The 19965-nt window shown below is 45.3% G+C and overlaps 1 protein-coding gene across 2 annotated transcripts in view; it reads right to left on the bottom strand.

Moving 5' to 3' along the window:
* LOC139563907 (metastasis-associated protein MTA1-like) overlaps positions 1 to 19230 on the bottom strand; it is an 87074-nt gene extending 67844 nt beyond the window's left edge. For both annotated transcript variants that reach the window (XR_011672664.1, XM_071382921.1), the window contains exons 1-4: positions 19022 to 19230; positions 18839 to 18929; positions 9937 to 10004; positions 9013 to 9106 (exon numbers count right to left, since the gene is read on the bottom strand). Coding sequence is in view for 1 of the 2 variants with exons in the window: in XM_071382921.1 (XP_071239022.1) it covers positions 9013 to 9106; positions 9937 to 10004; positions 18839 to 18866 (190 nt within the window). In the remaining variant the exon portion in view is untranslated. The remainder of the gene's footprint in view (positions 1 to 9012; positions 9107 to 9936; positions 10005 to 18838; positions 18930 to 19021) is intronic.
* Positions 19231 to 19965: the final 735 nt, after the last annotated feature.

Here is a 19965-nt window from a genome sequence, read left to right as displayed (position 1 = left end):
GCCGATAGCCGAACTGAAGCATGCTGACGCCTAGCGTTGCACATTTTCGGGAATATTCAGAGGTGGAAACTTTCCGTGGGAATTAACGGGAATATATGCAAATTTATATTAATACCATTTAAATGTAGATTTTTTTTGCATTGGATATATTACCATATGGAACAAACACCTTTTATCTCATAAGTAGACAATTGCAAATGATTAAATCCTGCCAATAGCAATAAAAATACAATTTAGTTACGGAGTGAACTTTAATTAAATGAGTTGACTCTTCACATGGGATGATTTCACTGAACAAAAGAAAGGGAATATTGAATGATCCCCAATGATCCATCGCATCTCCCAAAAATGTTTTCAACATACATCTGTAAAATGATAGTCTAGAAACTAAAGCTTTGGTTATCTTCCTCTCAACCTTCCATGTCGTCTCCCTGGACCTTCTCAATGTCCAGCTCTTGAACATCAGACTCTCCAGGCCTGATCTTCACTGTCACGTTACAACCGTGTTGAGGATGGCTCGTTGTCAGGCTCAAAAAGCCTCAATTTGCCCGGATGGCCCCCAATTTTTCAACCCTTGTATTGGTCAGCCTGTTGCGTGCTTTGGTGTGTGTGTTCCCAAACAAGGACCAGTTGCGCTCTGAGGAGGCTTATGTTGGTGGGATTTGGAGGATGATGGAGGCAACAGGGGAAAGAGCCTCAGATCCACAAAGGGATTCCACCAGATGGCTGATGAGATATGTTGGCACAACTGACATATTGCATCTCCATCCCAAAGCCCTAACTTGGAAGTGTACTTCGCCAGACTGCCAAGAACCTTGCCCTCATCCAGGCCAAGGTGGCGAGACACGGTAGTGATGACACCATAGACCTTGTTGATCTCTGCCCTAGACACGATGCTCTTGCCAGAATACTTGGGGTCAAACATGTACGCTGCGGTGTGTATGGGCTTCAGGCAGAAGTCTTCACGCTTTTTGATGTATTTCAGAACTGCAGTTTCCTCTGCTTGGAGCAACAGTGAAGTGGGCAGGGCAGTACAGATTTATTCTCTTACATCTGCAAGCAGAATCTGAACATCAGACAGGATGGCATTGTCTCCCTCAATCTGTGCAATGGCTACTGCTATAGGTTTCAGGAGTTTCAGGCTGCTTACCACTCTCTTCCAAAATGCATCATCCAGGAGGATCCTCTTGATGGGGCTGTCCATAATGGCCATTTCTTGGAGAGACTCCTTCCCCTCCAGGAGACTATCAAACATGATGACAACACCACCCCAACAGATGTTGCTGGACAGCTTCAATGTGGTGCTCTTAATTCTTCTCACTTTGCTTGGTGAGGTAGATTGCTGCTACAACTTGATGACCCTTCACTTACATAACCATTTCGTTGGCTCTCGTGTAGAGTGTATCCATTGTTTTCAGTGCCATGATGTCCTTGAGGAGCAGATTCAATGCATGAGCAGCACAGCCAATGGGTGTCATGTGAGGGTAGGACTCCTCCACTTTAGACCAAGCAGACTTCATGTTCGCAGAATTGTCTGTCACCAGTGCAAATACCTTCTGTGGTCCAAGGTCATTGATGACTGCCTTCAGCTCATCTGCAAAGTAAAGACCGGTGTGTCTGTTGTCCCTTGTGTCTATGCGCTTGTAGAATACTGGTTGAGGGGTGGAGATGTAGTTAATAATTCCTTGCCCACAAACATTTGTCCATCCATCAGAGATTATTGCAATACAGTCTGCTTTCTCTATGATTTGCTTGACCTTCAGTTAAACTCTGTTGAACTACATCCAGCAAATGAGTAGATAAAGCCTGTCTGGTTGGAGGGGTGTATGCTGGGCGAAGAACATTCAGAAATCTCTTCCAACACACATTGCCTGTGAGCATCAGACGTGAACCAGTTGCATACACAGCTCGAGCAAGATATTCATCAGCATTTCTCTGACTACGTTCCTCCATTGAATCAAAAAAACTTCAGATTCGAGGAAGACCATGAGCTGTTGCTATCGATAAGGTGTCCGATTCATCATTTTCACCTCGAATAGAAGTAGGAGGACTTTTGTCAGAGGGTGCTTGTTGTGAGCGCTGAGGGAACTTTATGCACTTGGCCAGATGATTCTGCATCTTTGTTGCATTCTTCACATATGATTTGGCACAGTATTTGCAAATGTGCAAAGCTTTTCCTTCTACATTAGCTGCAGTGAAATGACTCCACACATCAGATAGTGCCTGTGGCTAATCTGGAAAGATTAGAAGAAGAAAAAATAATAATACAATTCCATATACAGATAAATAGTTAAGCAGTTAGATTAAAACAACTCCTTTGTAAGATAAATGTTTTAAAATGAAACATGTATGGAAACAGGTGAATTAACACTCAGTTAGCAGGCTCAAGCAAGCTAAACCCCACATGATAGCAAAAACTAACTAGCAGAAATTGTTAACAAGTTAAAAATTATTTAAACACACTTTGCTGTAGGATACTATTTACTAGTTAACAAAAAAATTATGTCATAAAATATATTCACCCCACCCAGAATTGTAATCAAAACTTACCAGAAAGCATGTAGTCCTTGGCCTAGACAGTGCAGTATTGTGGGCTCAATAGCATCTCATTAGTTTACAAGATATTGAGGATCAGCTGTAAATGTGATGGAAGAATGCACTGTGCATGCAGAGGATTGCAATTCCCATGAATTGGGGATAGTTTAACCAAAATATGCCACAATACCTAGAATTGCCTTATGTGTATCCCACAAAAAAGGTTCACTGTTAAGCTAACGTTTTTATGAATTTAAGCTAAATTCCCTAAATTCCCGGGCTCAACTTGCCATGGAAAATTTCTGGAAAGTTTCTGACCCTTTGCAACCCTACTGACGCCTTAAGTCATATGACTGGAGGGAAGGGCCAGAGGAGCCAAAGGCTTTGTCAATCCCTGGGACCGACCACTCAGGAGGCATCTCTGCCGGCAGGGGAGGGGCTAAGACACGTAGGGGCCCTCTGAGTTAAGGCTCTAACCGAATCTTAGCAAGGAAAATATTTAATCTATGACTCACAGCACACACACAGGCGAACACGCGCACACAAAGACAAGCACACAAACAGAGGAGAATACACACACACAGGCGAACACGCGCACACAAAGACAAGCACACAAACAGAGGAGAATACACACACACACACACAGCCATTCTGAAATGATCCAGTCCAGAAGGGAGAAAGAAAGCCATCCAGTACCACACAAGGACAATGTTCCACACAAGGACAATGTTCCACACAAGGACAATGTTCCACAGGCCCCCCCCTCCCCCCACACACACACACACACACTCTCTCAATATTTTCCCAGTATTTTGAAAATGTTCCATTCTGAAAACAAATAACTTTTCTCCCAGGTAACCCGGTATTTCCAGCCAAAACCAGAAGTGTCATTCTAAAGCATATAAAACCAATGGGACAGAATCATATGCCATTCCAATGTGTTATTATACATCAAATCTAAAATGTTCCAATGGCATTCGTATCATTTGTTAGCCTAACAGTAATTCTAAAGTATCATTCATATAATTTGTTAGTCTAGCCTAACAGTAATTCTAAAGTATCATTCGTATCATTTGTTAGCCTAACAGTAATTCTAAAGTATCATTCATATAATTTGTTAGTCTAGCCTAACAGTAATTCTAAAGTATCATTCGTATCATTTGTTAGCCTAGCCTAACAGTAATTCTAAAGTATCATTCATATCATTTGTTAGCCTAACAGTAATTCTAAAGTATCATTCGTATCATTCGTTAGCCTAGCCTAACAGTAATTCTAAAGTATCATTTGTATAATTCGTTAGCCTAGCCTAACAGTAATTCTAAAGTATCATTCATATCATTTGTTAGCCTAACAGTAATTCTAAAGTATCATTTGTATCATTTGTTAGCCTAGCCTAACAGTAATTCTAAAATATCATTTGTATCATTCGTTAGCCTAGCCTAACAGTAATTCTAAAGTATCATTCGTATCATTTGTTAGCCTAACAGTAATTCTAAAGTATCATTCGTATCATTCGTTAGCCTAGCCTAACAGTAATTCTAAAGTATCATTTGTATAATTCGTTAGCCTAGCCTAACAGTAATTCTAAAGTATCATTCATATCATTTGTTAGCCTAACAGTAATTCTAAAGTATCATTTGTATCATTTGTTAGCCTAGCCTAACAGTAATTCTAAAATATCATTTGTATCATTCGTTAGCCTAGCCTAACAGTAATTCTAAAGTATAATTTGTATCATTCGTTAGCCTAGCCTAACAGTAATTTTAAAGCAATAAAGACATTGATAATCTCGCAAGGTCTTATTTGTTAACGAAGGCATAGGCTATTCATAGGAATGTTATGATAATTAAATACATTTATCAACATCCGACATCCATAAAATAAATACATTTGGGATGTTCATCAGATATGCTAAATTAGGGTTGGACCGAAAACCTACAGGACAGTAGATCTCCAGGAAGAGGGTTGGGCAGCCCTGCCATAGGCCTACCAACTGCATGTCAAGGTGGTGTTTACAGTTTCAGCATAAACAATATGCTTAAACAACATAGTAAATACGATAGGCTAGTACAACAGCGCACGCACTCAGAGACACACACTGAGCGTTGATGATTGATCATGCAGTTAGTAAAGAAGGATGTGAGAAGCCAGATTTGGACATTGCATATAACAGTTCCATTTCACCCCATGCTGTTCATAGAAATAAATTATTATAATATACCGGTTTCTCCAAGTTATTTTACCCGGTTCCCACTATTAAACAAACAGAAAGTCTGGACAAGATACCAGGCCCTCTGATCATCCCCTCTTTTCTCTTACAGGTCCTTGGTGTCAGTCTGGGCAGCTGGCTCCAGAATACAGACAGGATACAGCAGCAGCCCACCAGCCCACCCATGTACACACACACACACCACCATGTACACACACACCACCATGTACACACACACACACCACCATGTACACACACACCCCCCAGCCCACCATGTACACACACACCCCCCAGCCCACCATGTACACACACACCCCCCAGCCCACCATGTACACACACACCCCCCAGCACCATGTACCCACCATGTACACACACACCACCATGCACACACACACACCACCATGTACACACACACACCATGTACACACACACACCACCATGTACACACACACACACCACCATGCACACACACACACCACCATGTACACACACACACCATGTACACACACACACACCCCAGCCCACCATGTGCACACACACACACCCCAGCCCACCATGTGCACACACACACACCCCAGCCCACCATGTGCACACACACACACCCCAGCCCACCATGTGTACACACACACACACCCCAGCCCACCATGTGTACACACACACACACCCCAGCCCACCATGTGTACACACACACACACCCCAGCCCACCATGTGTACACACACACACACCCCAGCCCACCATGTGTACACACACACACCCCAGCCCACCATGTGTACACACACACACCCCAGCCCACCATGTGTACACACACACACCCCAGCCCACCATGTGTACACACACACACCCCAGCCCACCATGTGTACACACACACACCCCAGCCCACCATGTGTACACACACACACACCCCAGCCCACCATGTGTACACACACACACACACCCCAGCCCACCATGTGTACACACACACACACCCCAGCCCACCATGTGCACACACACACACACACCCCAGCCCACCATGTGCACACACACACACACCCCAGCCCACCATGTGCACACACACACACACCCCAGCCCACCATGTACAAACACACACACCAGCATGTACACACACCCCAGCCCACCATGTACACACACACACACACCCCAGCCCACCATGTACACACACACCCCAGCCCACCATGTACACACACACCCCAGCATACCATGTACACACACCCCAGCATGTACACACACCCCAGCCCACCACGTACACACACACCACCACGTACACACACACACACACCCCACCACGTACACACACCCCACCACGTACACACACACCCCACCAAGTACACACACACCCCACCACATACACACACACCCCACCACATACACACACACCCCACCACATACACACACACCCCACCACTTACACACACACACCCCAGCCCACCACGTACACACACACACCAGCCTACCACGTACACACACACACCAGCCTACCACGTACACACACACCCCAGCCCACCACGTACACACACACACACCCCAGCCCACCACGTACACACACACCCCAGCCCACCACATACACACACACCAGCCCACCACGTACAAACACACACACACCAGCCCACACACACACACACCCCACCACGTACACACACCCCACCACGTACACACACCCCACCACGTACACACACACCCCACCACGTACACACACACCCCACCAAGTACACACACACCCCACCACATACACACACACCCCACCACATACACACACACCCCACCACATACACACACACCCCACCACTTACACACACACACCCCAGCCCACCACGTACACACACACACCAGCCTACCACGTACACACACACACCAGCCTACCACGTACACACACACCCCAGCCCACCACGTACACACACACACACCCCAGCCCACCACGTACACACACACACACCCCAGCCCACCACGTACACACACACCTCAGCCCACCACAACACTCACCCCAGCCCACCACATACACACACACCAGCCCACCACGTACAAACACACACACACCAGCCCACCCATGCGGTGAGGAGCCATTCCGTACATGCATACTTCACATATTGTAAATGTCTGTCTGGGTCTTGCATCCCAAATGGCACCCTATTCTCTACATAGTGCACTATGAGTCCTGGTCAAAAGTAGTGCACTATATAAGGAGCAGTGTGTCATTTGTGACGCAGGTTGGGAGTAGGTGGAAGGACGCAGGTTGGGAGTAGGTGGAAGGACGCAGGTTGGGAGTAGGTGGAAGGACTTAGAGTAGGACAGAACAGAGGGAGTACTGCTCTAGAACGATTCACTTTTTTCCCCAGTCAGGCCCTCACAGCTACAGACAGCCCTCACAGCTACAGACAGCCCTCACAGCTACAGTCTACTGCACTCTGATAGAACAGATACAAGCAGCCCAAAACAGCAACAGCTCGAAGATACAGCACACAGCTAGCTACAGCCGCTAACACTGCAGAGCCAGCTCTCTCACACACACACACACACACACACACACACGAGGATGAGTACACAGTTACGCTGGCCTGAAAATAGTCATTCACACACAGTCCTGCTTAGATGAGCAAACGTAAACAAACACTGACATTTGCCTAGACTAGTCTAGAACTGATAGAGATATTAGCTGTGTTCGAATACCCATACTAACATCTACTATTAGTTCATTTTAGTATGCTGTAAACTAACGGTATCCTTTCAGTTGAGCGTACTAGCGCTTCACCTAGTCTACCGGAAGTTGATGCTGTTGCTATGCAACCTCTTGCTAGCTTGTTAGCATAACAAATTACTAGCTAGACTTCGGGTGTGTTCGCAAATTCAATCTGAAGTGCCAGGGTGCGCTCTGGGCGTTTGTATATTCAGGGCGTTGTCAGATTGTCAGTTCGTAAATTCAGAGCATGTCGCTCTTGGAGCGTACAGAGCGCACACTGGACGCTCTGGCCGAGGAGTATGGTTGATCCGAGCGTGCTGACCTCACAACCGCAGTAAAGCACCCAAACTAACTGGCTAAAGTTGGCTAGCTATTCCCAGACACAAAAGAGAGAACACATCACTCTGACCATTTCACTCACCCTAGCAGAGCTGGTTAGGCTGTTTTCATGTTATCCAGTGTTGGTGACTAACCGTGCTGCCGGCAACAATTTAATTACTCTTTTTTACCGACGTTTACTGACACTGGCCACAGCGTTTGTCAATTAATCAGTTATTCTGAGCTCTGCCTCTGGCAGTCAAACGAGAGTGCTCTGTAATTGGAGTAGATCGCCAGAGCGAGTTTACAAACGAATCCAAAAACGACTATGCCAAGCTATGAATGACGTGAATAATCAAGTCAATAAACATTGGGTAGTTAGTTAGATAGCATAAAGTAAATATACTGGCAAGTTCAATGTACTAGTAGCCAACTAACGTTGCAGTAGGTAGCCAACATAGCATATCATTACAGCAGTATGTACCGGGTATGCGGTTTGTAAGGATAGCCTAGCTAACAAATTGTCAGCCAACATAACGTGTAATGTAACTTATTTGAAAAGTAATTCGTTTATTACATTACTCAACATTTTATTTACATTTGTTATAATTGGTTAAAGCAATAAAGATTAAATAAAATTAATATAGTTAAAGCAACGAATTTGTATACCCTCTCGTCAAACTTCGGCCGCAAATGTTTCGCCATTTTCTTCAAATCTGAAAACATTGTGAAGCTAAGCCCATTTTCTGAAGAATTGCATTATGGGCCTTAAAAGCACAGAACGTGTCCACTGCGTGTATACTTCGTATTTTGGCGAATTTAGTACGACTTCCGGGAACTTTTGGCATACTAACTATATACTCAATTCACGTCACAAATAGTACAGTTAGTATGAGTATTCGAACACAGCTATTGTCTTTCACTATACATGACAGAACTCATCAGATTGAATTAGCTTTACTGGCACATTTGAAAACAGTTCAGTCCAACCATCTCTCTGTGAACTAGCCTATACAAGGGAACGAAGTGGCATTGGATGCTGAATGGTGCTTAGTCAATCAGTGTAGAGGGAACTGGTCCCTCTTGCAAGAGGTTGAATCTGAATGACAATAGCTTAACCTGTATAAATAAAGGTTACATTAATACGTGGTTTCTGACTGAACAGTCACTATTACTAGAGGATTTGAACGCTGACATTCAATGTTGAACAGTCACAGTGGTTAGCTGGTGAAGAAATAGTGGATTCTGACTGAACAGTGAACCGTGCGTGTCACTCACGTGCGTGTTTGTCGGCGAGGGCGATGAGCGTTGAGGAGATGTCTCTGCGTCGGTAGAAACAGACCACTTTAGCCTCCACGTTTCCATTGGCCGTCTGTAAACAATACGAGACAGAGAGAGAGAGAACTGAAGACTGAGGGTTGCCATGGTAACTGACCACAAGCCGCGCGCGCCTGCCACACGTCATTGGTCACACACACAGAGTGTCGAGTTGGAGTTCAGGTTTGCTTACGATATCAGAACGAGCAGAAACTCTGGTGAAGTCTGGTGAGCAACAGTAGAACTAGCCTAGGTCATGTAATAACTATGCTATAAGAAGTCATTTACATGCCAGTGTTGATTGATCAAAGTGGGGTGACTAACGATTATTGGTGTTAATCTCGTCACCTTCTCAAACCATATCCTTAGACCTTCTCCTCCAATGCATTTTTTTTTTAGGAGTGAAAGAAAGAGAAAGCAAGGGATCTGAGACTATTTGGGAAAGAGCCACTGCTATGCCTGTCTGGGCAGACTGACAGTGGCATGAGTGAGTGTAGCAGCTAAGCTAGGCCTAGGCTCAGGTCTGTGTCCATCTGTTAAAGGGACACTTCGGATTTTGGCAATGATTGGCACTTTATCTACTTCCTCAGAGATGAACTCGTGGATACCATTTGTATGTCTCTATGTCCAGTATGAAGGAAGTAAGAGGTAGTTTTGTGAGGCAATGCTAACTATTATTAGCACAATGACTGGAAGTCTATGGGTATCTGCTAGCAATTGCGCTAGCGCTAGTTTGCAACTTCCTTCAAATGGCACACAGAAACATAAAAATGGTATCGACGAGGTCATCTGACTCTTGGGAAGTAGATAAAAGGACGAGAGAGACTGCGCACACACACACACACACACACACACACACACACACACACACACACACGGTCTCACCTTGTTGAGCTCTTCTATCCGCCGGATCAGCAGTGGGTTACTGGATGAATTTTCAAAATAAACATAATCTGTGGAGGAAGAGGGAAGAAAGGAGGGAGAGAGAACGTCAGTACAGTGTCTTAACAAGGTCACTCTGTATATCCAACTGACAGAGACAGTGGCAACTGGATTCTCAGAGTGGTTTAGCCCCTCTGACCAATGGATGACTTCAATAGCTTGTTGTACAGTAAATCAAAACGTGCAGACCCACAATTCAATATTTTCCTCCTTTCCATTTCACTCCATTTCCAGCTCCCTCTACCTCGGTCTGTGCTCTTGACCCAGCTCCTTCTCTCCCCTCTCCTGCTCTCCTACCCTCTCCCCCTGCTCTCCTCCCCCTGCTCTCCCATCCCCTCCCATCCCCTCTCCCCTCCTGCTCTGCTCTGCTCTGCTCTGCTCTCCTCCTCCTCCTCATCTCTCTCCCCTCTGCCGCTTCTCTCCCACCCATCCCCTGCTCTCCCATCCCCTCCCCACTTGCTCTCCCCTCTCTCTCTGCTCTCCTATCCCCTCCCATTGCTCTCCCCCTGCATTGCTCCCCCCTATCCCTTCCTGCTCTCCCATCCCCTCCCCCCTGCTCTCCCCGCTCCCTCTGCTCTCCTATCCCCTCACTCTCCCCTGCTCTCCCATCCCCCGCCAACCCCCCCTGCTCTCCCATCCCCCTCCCATTGCTCTCCCCCAACTCTCCCCTCCGCCGCTTCTCTCCCATCCCCTCCATCCCCTGCTCTCCCATCCCCCTCCAACCCCCCCTGCTCTCTCCCCCCTCTCTCATATCCCCTCCCATTGCTCTCCCCAATCCCCTCTCGCGCTCCACCTGCTCTCCTATCCCCTTCCCCCCCTGCTCTCCTATCCCCTTCCCCCCCTGCTCTCATTTCCCTCCTCGCCCCCTGCTCTCCTATCCCAATGCTCTCCCCCTGCTCTCCCCTCCCCCGCTCCCTGATCTTGGCCCAGCTCCAGGCCCATAGCAGCCTCAGTACTCAGCCTGACATCCCTTTAGGCCCTGGGCTTGGTAGGGTGCCTAGTCTTAACCCTGCATGCGTCTTGGCTAACGTCAGATTATCACACCGCACACTTGGTAGGCTGCCTGGAGCTAAACCCTCCCTCGTCCCCTCCTCTATTCTCCCTACATCCATTCACTCGCTTCCCCCCACCCCATAGTCTACTCCCACCCCCTCAACCCTCCGTAGTCTACCCCGTACTCTCTCACCCCTCCACAGTCTACTCCCACCCCCTCAACCCTCCGTAGTCTACCCCGTACTCTCTCACCCCTCCACAGTCTACTCCCACCCCCTCAAATCTCCCCCCTCCACTCTCCCTAGTCGACCCCTATCCAGGCCTCCCATTTTCATGCCTTGCAGCCAAAGTGGCTGTTGTGCCATGAGTATAATAATTATAATTCCATTCTCCCGTCTGCCAATCACCCTGTTCCGAAGCACCTCTCACTCACATGGCTCTTTCAGATATCTCAATTCTTATTAGCCAATGCCCGTCACATGATGGGGTCCTTCTCACAGGCGTCGCAGCTCTGAAGTAGGCTACTAGTGAAGACAGATCGGGAGGAAACGACGCACATCCTTCTTATCAAATTCCAAGACGCTAGAAGAACTGTCCACATTTACTTTTCTTAAGCCAACTAGATGAGTAACAAACAACAAAAGCACTAGCCTATGTCAATCTACTATCCCCCATAGTACGAAAGTTGACCAATTCTATTGGTCATTCTGGGCGAGAAATAAATATTCCAAAACGACTCTGGGACAGATTCCAAATGATTACACCCACTGTACATCAAAAACATTTTAAAAACAATTACGCTGATGCAACAGATCAGAACATTTAGGTTAAAATGTTGATAAGCCATTAGGCTATTTCTTCACATTATAAGCGCAGAAACACGCACAAGACAGTAAGCCTTGCATATAAGAGCGAATGTTCCAAAATGCAATTAGCGGGAATACACCGTTCTCCAAATTGCGCCGCAAATGAGAGCAGTTTCATAAATGCATAAATGAAAATCTCCTTTAGAAATAAAGAAAGAGAGAAGATGTAGAAATGCAACAACTAGCACATGGTTGTTAATATGACTAGGAGTTTGTCTTTGGCTGCTGGACAACAAAGGAAAATTGAGAACATGAGAGAAATACTGGTTTCAATGGCATATGAGGAAGTTTTTATAAAACAATTCTTTTAACATTCCTATGGTCAGAACATGGGAAAAAAATATATATATAAAAATCCAGGTTTTGAACAATTGCATTTATGGTTAAATAGTTTCAAAAAATGATAACTGCCTCTGCTCAGATTGCAAGGTGGGTGATGATGTGGTGCGGAACAGGCACTGGCCTTTCTCTGCCATCTGAAAACAGTGGCGCTAGTACTACAGAATCAAGCCTTAGATGTTCATGTTAATTATCCTGCATTCTGATTGTTAAACAAGACAGCTCCTTTAGCCTGTGTGTGTGTATCTGTAAATAAATAAAAGTCTCATTAAAGTTTGGCTACATTGTCAGGCACCTTCCTCCTGTCAGTGTCAGTGTGGACATGACAGACTGTAACCAATTCCCATAGGCTATCACCTACCCTTTGACCTGTAGGCCAATTACTTATGTACACTTGTGTTTTTCATAACAGAATAGCTAGTCTTTTTCAGTTTTCAAATCAATTTCAAATTGGCAATTTTTGGTTAATGGCCTTGCCCCTAAAAATCACTAAATTCCAGGCCTGCCCCATTCCCTCCAGTCCGAATCTTCGTCTCTTGTCTGAGTAAGTCTCCACTCTCCCAGGAAGGGAGGAACACACACACACATACTTCAGGGTTCATGTAAACAAAGAGAGAAAGAGAGAGGGGCTCCTAGAAAAAAACAACATACAAGCAGAAAACTGTTATACAGCTAAAATACAGAACAGGCTCCATGCAAACCAAACTGTCTGTCTGCCTACCCTCCTGCCATCTCAACCTACATGTGCCCACAGCCAGCGTCTGCTACACCCACCCCTCCCCCACTGCCAGCCTCAGCCAATCACGCGCCCTCATTAACCGCCACGTCACAGTGCAGTCAAATATCCTCTGAGCCAATCGTACCATGTTGCTGAGCTGAGACCCAAAGAGACAGTCAGCCCGCTCTGAGTGGAACCAAACCAGGCCAGAGTCAGACAGAAAGACAGACATGCAGAGAGACGGACAAACAGACAGACGGAATGAGAAAGAGCCAGACAGACATCGACTGACGTACAAGGCGAAATAAGTAAATAAGTAAGCAATTAAAAACAGACAAAGACATGGGCATAGGGACTAGCGGGAGATACAGACGAGAGGTAGAGAACATCCTCCCACCCAAGTCCAGTCCACACTTACACAGCGGTATGTTCTTGTGGAGAGGAGCAGACACCACAGGCCATTTCAGGGTCAGTCTCGGTGTGCAGGGATATGGTATGGGGGTTACTATGGCAATGGCAGTCAGGTAATTCAATCCCCCACTGAACCTATCACACTCTTCTTTTCCCACTTACTCTCCAACTCTCATATACGCTCTGTCCATCCATCTCACTAAAATAGGTCCTGCATTTCCTCTTATGAACAACAGCCAAACTGACTATGATAATCGGTGCTGTCCGTGACTGTTGGGAAAAAGGTGGAGGCGATGCCTTCTATCAGAGACGCACGGTGTCATGTTCTCTCTGTCTAAAACCTGCGGCAATCCTGCTGACAATCTATGCTGTGTGTTTACCACCTGTGTGATGGAGTCTGTTCGGCTCCATGGAGACGCAGTCAGTGTGTGTGTGTATACAGGTGTGCACACCTCTGTGTGGCCGCAGGTCATTTGTTTGTCACCTAACCATCACACAATATGTTACTGATCTGCTGAGGAAATTTTTACAGTTATTTCTGCTGTTATATATCACATCTCTATCGCAGTGACTGGCCGCCAGGGGACTTGTCACTGAAGACAGTGATGCTCTTTGTCCTAACAGTGTTCATCGAAACATCGATCCCACCATGGGCTGTCTCTGCATGACATGTAACCTACTCTGATGAGCCAATGCCATTTGTCAGGAAGATGCCATGTGACCGTGCCATGGGGGGGGGGGGGGGGGGGGGGGGTTTCCACAGGAGAGCCAATCCAACTAAACACTTAGTAGAGCTTGTTCAAGCAAATAGCTTAACTAACTGGATCCTCTCGTGGCCTTTGATCCCAGGGCCTGAGACTACACGCCTACAGGGAAAGTAGGCATGATGGCAATTAGGTGATCATTTAGTGTGAGCCTGAGAAAATAAGCTGAAGATGCCAGGTAGATAATGCTGATCAAGCAACTCTGGCTAACTCTCCTCCGATGTAAGAAGGAAGGCTACAATGGGTTTTGTTAAGGGTAATGTTCAGGGACACTCAATGCCAGGACAACTCATCTGTTTTGGATATTATGATGGTACAGGTAACTGCCAAAATAATGGAAACATTTGAGTAAATGAGGGATACAAAGTATATTGAAAGCAGATGCTTCCACACAGGTGTGGTTCCTAAGTTAATGAAGCAATTAACATCCCATCATGCTTTAGGATCATCATGCTGGACAGGCCATTATTTTGACTACCATGGCTATGCCCCCATAGGATGACAATGTCCCATCCACAGGGCACGAGTGTTCACTGAATGGTTTGATGAGCATGAAAACGATGTAAACCATTCGCAATGGCCGTCTCAGAAGCAATTGAACACTTATGGGAGATTCTGGAACGGCGCCTGAGACAGCGGTTTCCACCACCATCAACAAAAACACACAAAAAAATGAAACTTCTCGTGAAGAAGTGTCGCATCCTTCCAATAGAGTTCCAGACATTGGTAGAATCTACACCACGTGCATTGAAGCTGTTCTGGCTCCTGATGGCCCAATGCCCTACTAAGACACTATATGTTGGTGTTTCCTTTATTTTGGCAGTTACCTGTAGTTCACAATAATGATGTGTGACTAACATCCAATAACAACCATCCAGACCCTTGTTTTAAAAATGGTCCTTGGGTTTTGGAGGATAAAATGTTCAGGGTACCTAAATGCCAGAGGTGGCGCTCTCTCTCGCTCTCCAGAAGAGTGATGTACTAGAAAAGACAAATGATCTATTGGATGAGGGCCTCCCGTGAGGCGCAGTGGTCTAAGTCCTGATCTAATGGGGGAAACAAAGACATTAGGGCCTGGCAAGCGTACTGTGTTCATAATTCAGCCACAAGGAAAGTCCTCAGTGCCTCTGATGATCTAGCATTGTCTCCAGAATTGTCTTGCTAAGTGTTGGCCATCTTTGAGAGGAGCCAGGCTTTGTTTTGATGCCAACCAAGCCTGGAGGAGGGGACAAGGCAGCCACAGTGGCATCTGTTTTATCCTGGATCTTCGCACAGAGCTTCAAAGTGTGCCATGGGTGCTTCTTCTGACAATGGTTCACTGACATGTGGGACTCTCTTCAGAACCCTAATTGTGACCAAAGCCATTTCTGAACATCAGTGTACTGCCATTGTACCGAAGAGCTAAGGCAATGACTGGGGTGGTAGGTCCAAACAGGAGACCTACGGGGAATTTAGAGGGTCAGAAGAGAACCATCCACCACTTGGTGCCTGGTTCCTCCCTAGTTTCCAGCCTTCTAGGGAGTTATTCCTGGCCACTGTGCTTCTGCATTGCTTGCTCTATTGGGTTCTAGGCTGGGTATCTGTAAGGCAGTTTGTGACAACTGCTGATGTAAAAAGAGCTTTATAAAATAAATGTTATTGACATGGAAATTCAAAACCATTTCACTCCTTAAAATCTAGGCCTACTTTTACTATCTTGGTACTGATTGATTGGCCATTCATCAGAGCTTCTTGAGATACTGGCAAACAGTTCCATAATTTCTAAAATTAGTGTAAAGCAGTAGTGAATCTGCTGTCAAAAGTTGCATTTCCAGCTATCAATTAAAATGATCTGCTGGAAATGGGGGAAAAATGTAGCTCGTCTCAGTGTGCACCGAGTGACTGTTTAACACAGAAGAGGAGTGGCTTCAATTCACCTGTTTCCACAACAACTCACGAGTCTCTTCTATACAGCAGCATGGGCCTGATCGCATGCAGACAGGCACAACAACACACACACACACACACACAATCCTCACCATTTATACACAGTGCCTGAACCAAACCGTAGGCTATATTGTATGAAAGCTAGCTATCTTAACAGTGAGTTGTCTCACTTGTCTGAAAAACAACTTGTTCATAACAGCTGACAGCCAGTTGACATGTATGAATAATAAGTGGGAAGACTAGGCTGTGTTGTTATATAGTATTGTCTCCTCCATGACTGGTCCCATTGACCCCATCTGTCACATTCACAATCTACAACTGGTGCTGCTAACACTGTGTTGAGGTTAGGGCTGTGACGGTCATGACATTTTGGATGATGGTTATTGGTTAGCCAAATGACCGTGGTCACCGTTAACAATTGTTTGAAAAAAAGGGGGGGGGGGAAACACAGAACAAAAATATAAACGCAACATGTAAAGTGTTGGTCCAAAGTTTTATGAGCTGAAATAAAAGATCCCAGAAATGTTACATAGACACAAAAAGCTTATTTCTCTCAAAATGTGTGCACAAATGTGTTTGCATTCCTGTTAGTGAGCATTTCTCCTTTGCCAAGATAATCCATCCACCTGACAGGTGTGGCATATCAAGAAGATGATTAAACAGCATGATCATTACACACGTGCACCTTGTGCTGGGGACAATAAAAGGTCACTAAAATGTGCAGTTGTGTCACAACACAATGCCACAGATGTTTCAAGTTGAGGGAGTGTGCAATTGGCCTGCTGACTGCAGGAATGTCCACTAGAGCTGTTGCCAGAGAATGTAATGTTAATTTCTCTACTCTAAGCCACCTCCAATGTAATTTTAGAGAATTTGGAAGTATGTCCAACCGTCCTCACAACCACAGACCACATGTAACCACGCCCAGGACCTCCACATCCAGCTTCTTCACCTGCGGGATCGTCTGAGACCAGCCACCCGGACATCTGATGAAACTGAGGAGTATTTCTGTCTGTAATAAAGCACTTTTGTGGGGAAAAACTCATTCTGATTGGCTGGGCATGGATCCCATGTGGGTGGGCCTATGTCCTCCCAGGCCCCACCCATGACTGCGCCCCTGCCCAGTCATGTGAAATTCATAGATTAGAACCTAATGAATTTACTTAAATTGACTGATTTCCTTATATGAACTGTAACTCAGTAAAATCAGACATTTTAGCATTTTTATTTTTGTTCAGTGTAATATATATATATATATATATATGCAACAATTTCACTGAGTTACAGTTCATATGAGATCAGTCAATTGAAATAAATGAATTAGGCCTTAATCTATTGATTTCACGACTGGGAATACAGATATGCATCTGATACCTAGATACCTAAAAAAGAAAAAGAAAAGGGCCTTAGGATCTCATTACGGTATTTTAGAGCATTCTAATTGCCATCGATAAAATTGAATTGTGTTCGTTGTCCGTAGCTTATGCCTGCCCGTACCATAACCCCACCGTGGGGCACTCTGTTCATAACGTTGACATCAGAAAAACACTCACCCATGACACCATACATGTGGTCTGTGGTTGTGATGCCAGTTGGACGTACTGCCAAATTCTCTAAAATGAAGTTGGAGGTGGCTTATGGTAGAGAAATTAACATTCAATTCTCTGCCAACAGCTCTGATGGACATTCCTGCAGTCAGCATGCCAATTGCACACTCCCTCAAATCTTGAGACATCTGTGGCGTTGTGTGACAAAACTGCATATTTTAGAGTGGCCTTTTATTGTCCCCAACACAAGATGCACCTGTGTACTGACCATGCTGTTTAATCAGCTTCTTGATATGCCACACCTGTCAGGTGGATGGAATATCTTGGCAAAGGAGAAATGTAAACAAATTTGTTGACAAAATTTGAGAGAAATATGCTTTTTGTGCATATGGAACATTTCTGGGATCTTTTATTTCCGTTTATGAAACCAACACTTTACACACACACACAGTTGTGGTCAACAAACATTTTCACACTAGCTAACAAGCTTGGTTTAAAAAGTGTGGCTTGACTAACGTTAGCTTACTGGATAGTCACCAATTTGTTGACAAACTCCTCTTCAAATGTATTGCAGGAGAGTGAAACACCTGACCTCAGTCTTCCAACTACCTCAGTCTTCTAACTATAATCAACCCCCCAACACTAAAAGATCCAGGTGAGTTGGATAGCTAGACTCTCAGGTAAATTAACTCAACCTGAACCTGAGTAGACTAAATTGTAATTTATTATAATTCTGGAAGGTAGCTCGCTACCGTATTTAAGTTAGCTAACTTCAGAGACCAGCAGTAGTCATCCTGCCCTGCCTCATAACACTCGCACCAGAGATAGCTAGAAAACTAATTTAATACTAATTCCTTTAATTCTGACTCACTCTATCCAGAGAGCAAAATAACATGTTAGCAACCTAGCTAGCTAACGTTTGGTAGCTGCCTGGCAAGCCAAACTTTACTTTTAAAAGCGAATCGCGGTTTAACTATTTTAGTGAAAACAAATGCTGTTAGGCCTACCAAAGACGATCATATTGGTTTGTGTAACAACTATAGCGACACGGGATGGGAACAACAACAATAAAAACCCGGGGTCGATCCCTAGCTCTACGAGACTGCCCTTCATCACCATCCTCCTCCTCACACAGTCACCATCGTCTTCATCACTCTGACTGAAACACAAGGCGCTTTAGGAAATAAGAGGAAGGGTAAAAACATGCTGCAAATCCTGCGACGAACCGGGCGAGCGCAACATAAAGGATACAAAATTGTCCCAAAATGTGTTCCCCCTTACCTCCAACCCGGTACATGTTCGCTGCCATGACTGCCCCGGGTCCTGGCGTCTCCAGGTAGGGTTAGCTGTCGCTGTGTTACCACTGCCGCCGCTGTGTGTTGGAAAATGGTGGATTGATCAATACGAAGCAAACTAGCCAAGGGATCTTAAAGAGACAGTACACGTTATTTCTCCAAAACCTACCTCTCTGGGGCTACTGTATTTTAATTGAGTCGGACTTGGGTAACCCGCGTAAAATTTGGATACGGTTGGTAACAAAGCGGTTTCCCCTGGAGGTCGGTGCAGGAGCGAGGAGTGGGCAGCCGCTAAATCGGCAGAATTGGGAAGGGAGGAGGGCACTATTCAGCGTCACTGCCCTCTCACTACCCGCCTCCCTCACACAACACAACAATGCTGTTGCTGGTGTGACCTTGCTGGTTACTTACCTCAGACTCACTACTAGATGGAAAATGTATAAAGTATTCAACTGTTTAGCTGTTTGATTGAATTAAACTTGCATATGAGTAGACTACAATACATTTGTGTGGTCAATTCCTTTTAAAATGTCTGTTAATCTCCCTTGGCCTCATTGTCCCATCATGTTCAAATGGAAGACAGAGGCGGAGATGGATAATGTTGTAGTCTTACTAGGCTGTATGTAACAACCTCTGTTTTCAATATGTGTTTTTTATTACTCTCAGACAAAGGAGAGTTTCAAATCACATTAATTCTCTTCATCATTCATTTGTTTTCTAAAGGATAAGAGTAAAACAGGATTAGGCAACACGTCCTGAACTGTCCTGAACTGCTAGGCCAACATTGACATCACACAACAGCTAATTCTGAACAGAATTGGGTAAAACATCATTAGGAGACATGCTGTTTAGGACAGTTTGATAAAATAGTTAGGTACCCACTACCCACACAGTAGTCTTTCTGGTTTGGACAGCTTCAATGATTGCTCATCTAGAGAGCTGTGGTGTGTGAAATGTCTGGGTCCAAGCAAGGAGATTATTACTATGAAAACATGTCAGAGTCCAGGGAGATAGACAGGCAGGAGGGCAGGCAGAGATGGACAGGGACAGAAACAGACAGGCAAGCAGACAGACAGAGAGACAGAGGCAGACAGACAAACAAACAGACAGACA

The sequence above is a fragment of the Salvelinus alpinus genome, chromosome 34 (genome assembly GCF_045679555.1).
Source record: "Salvelinus alpinus chromosome 34, SLU_Salpinus.1, whole genome shotgun sequence".
Classification (NCBI taxonomy): Eukaryota; Metazoa; Chordata; class Actinopteri; order Salmoniformes; family Salmonidae; genus Salvelinus; species Salvelinus alpinus.
Note: the sequence above shows the minus strand (reverse complement) of the source record. Positions and strands in the feature narration are given on the sequence as shown.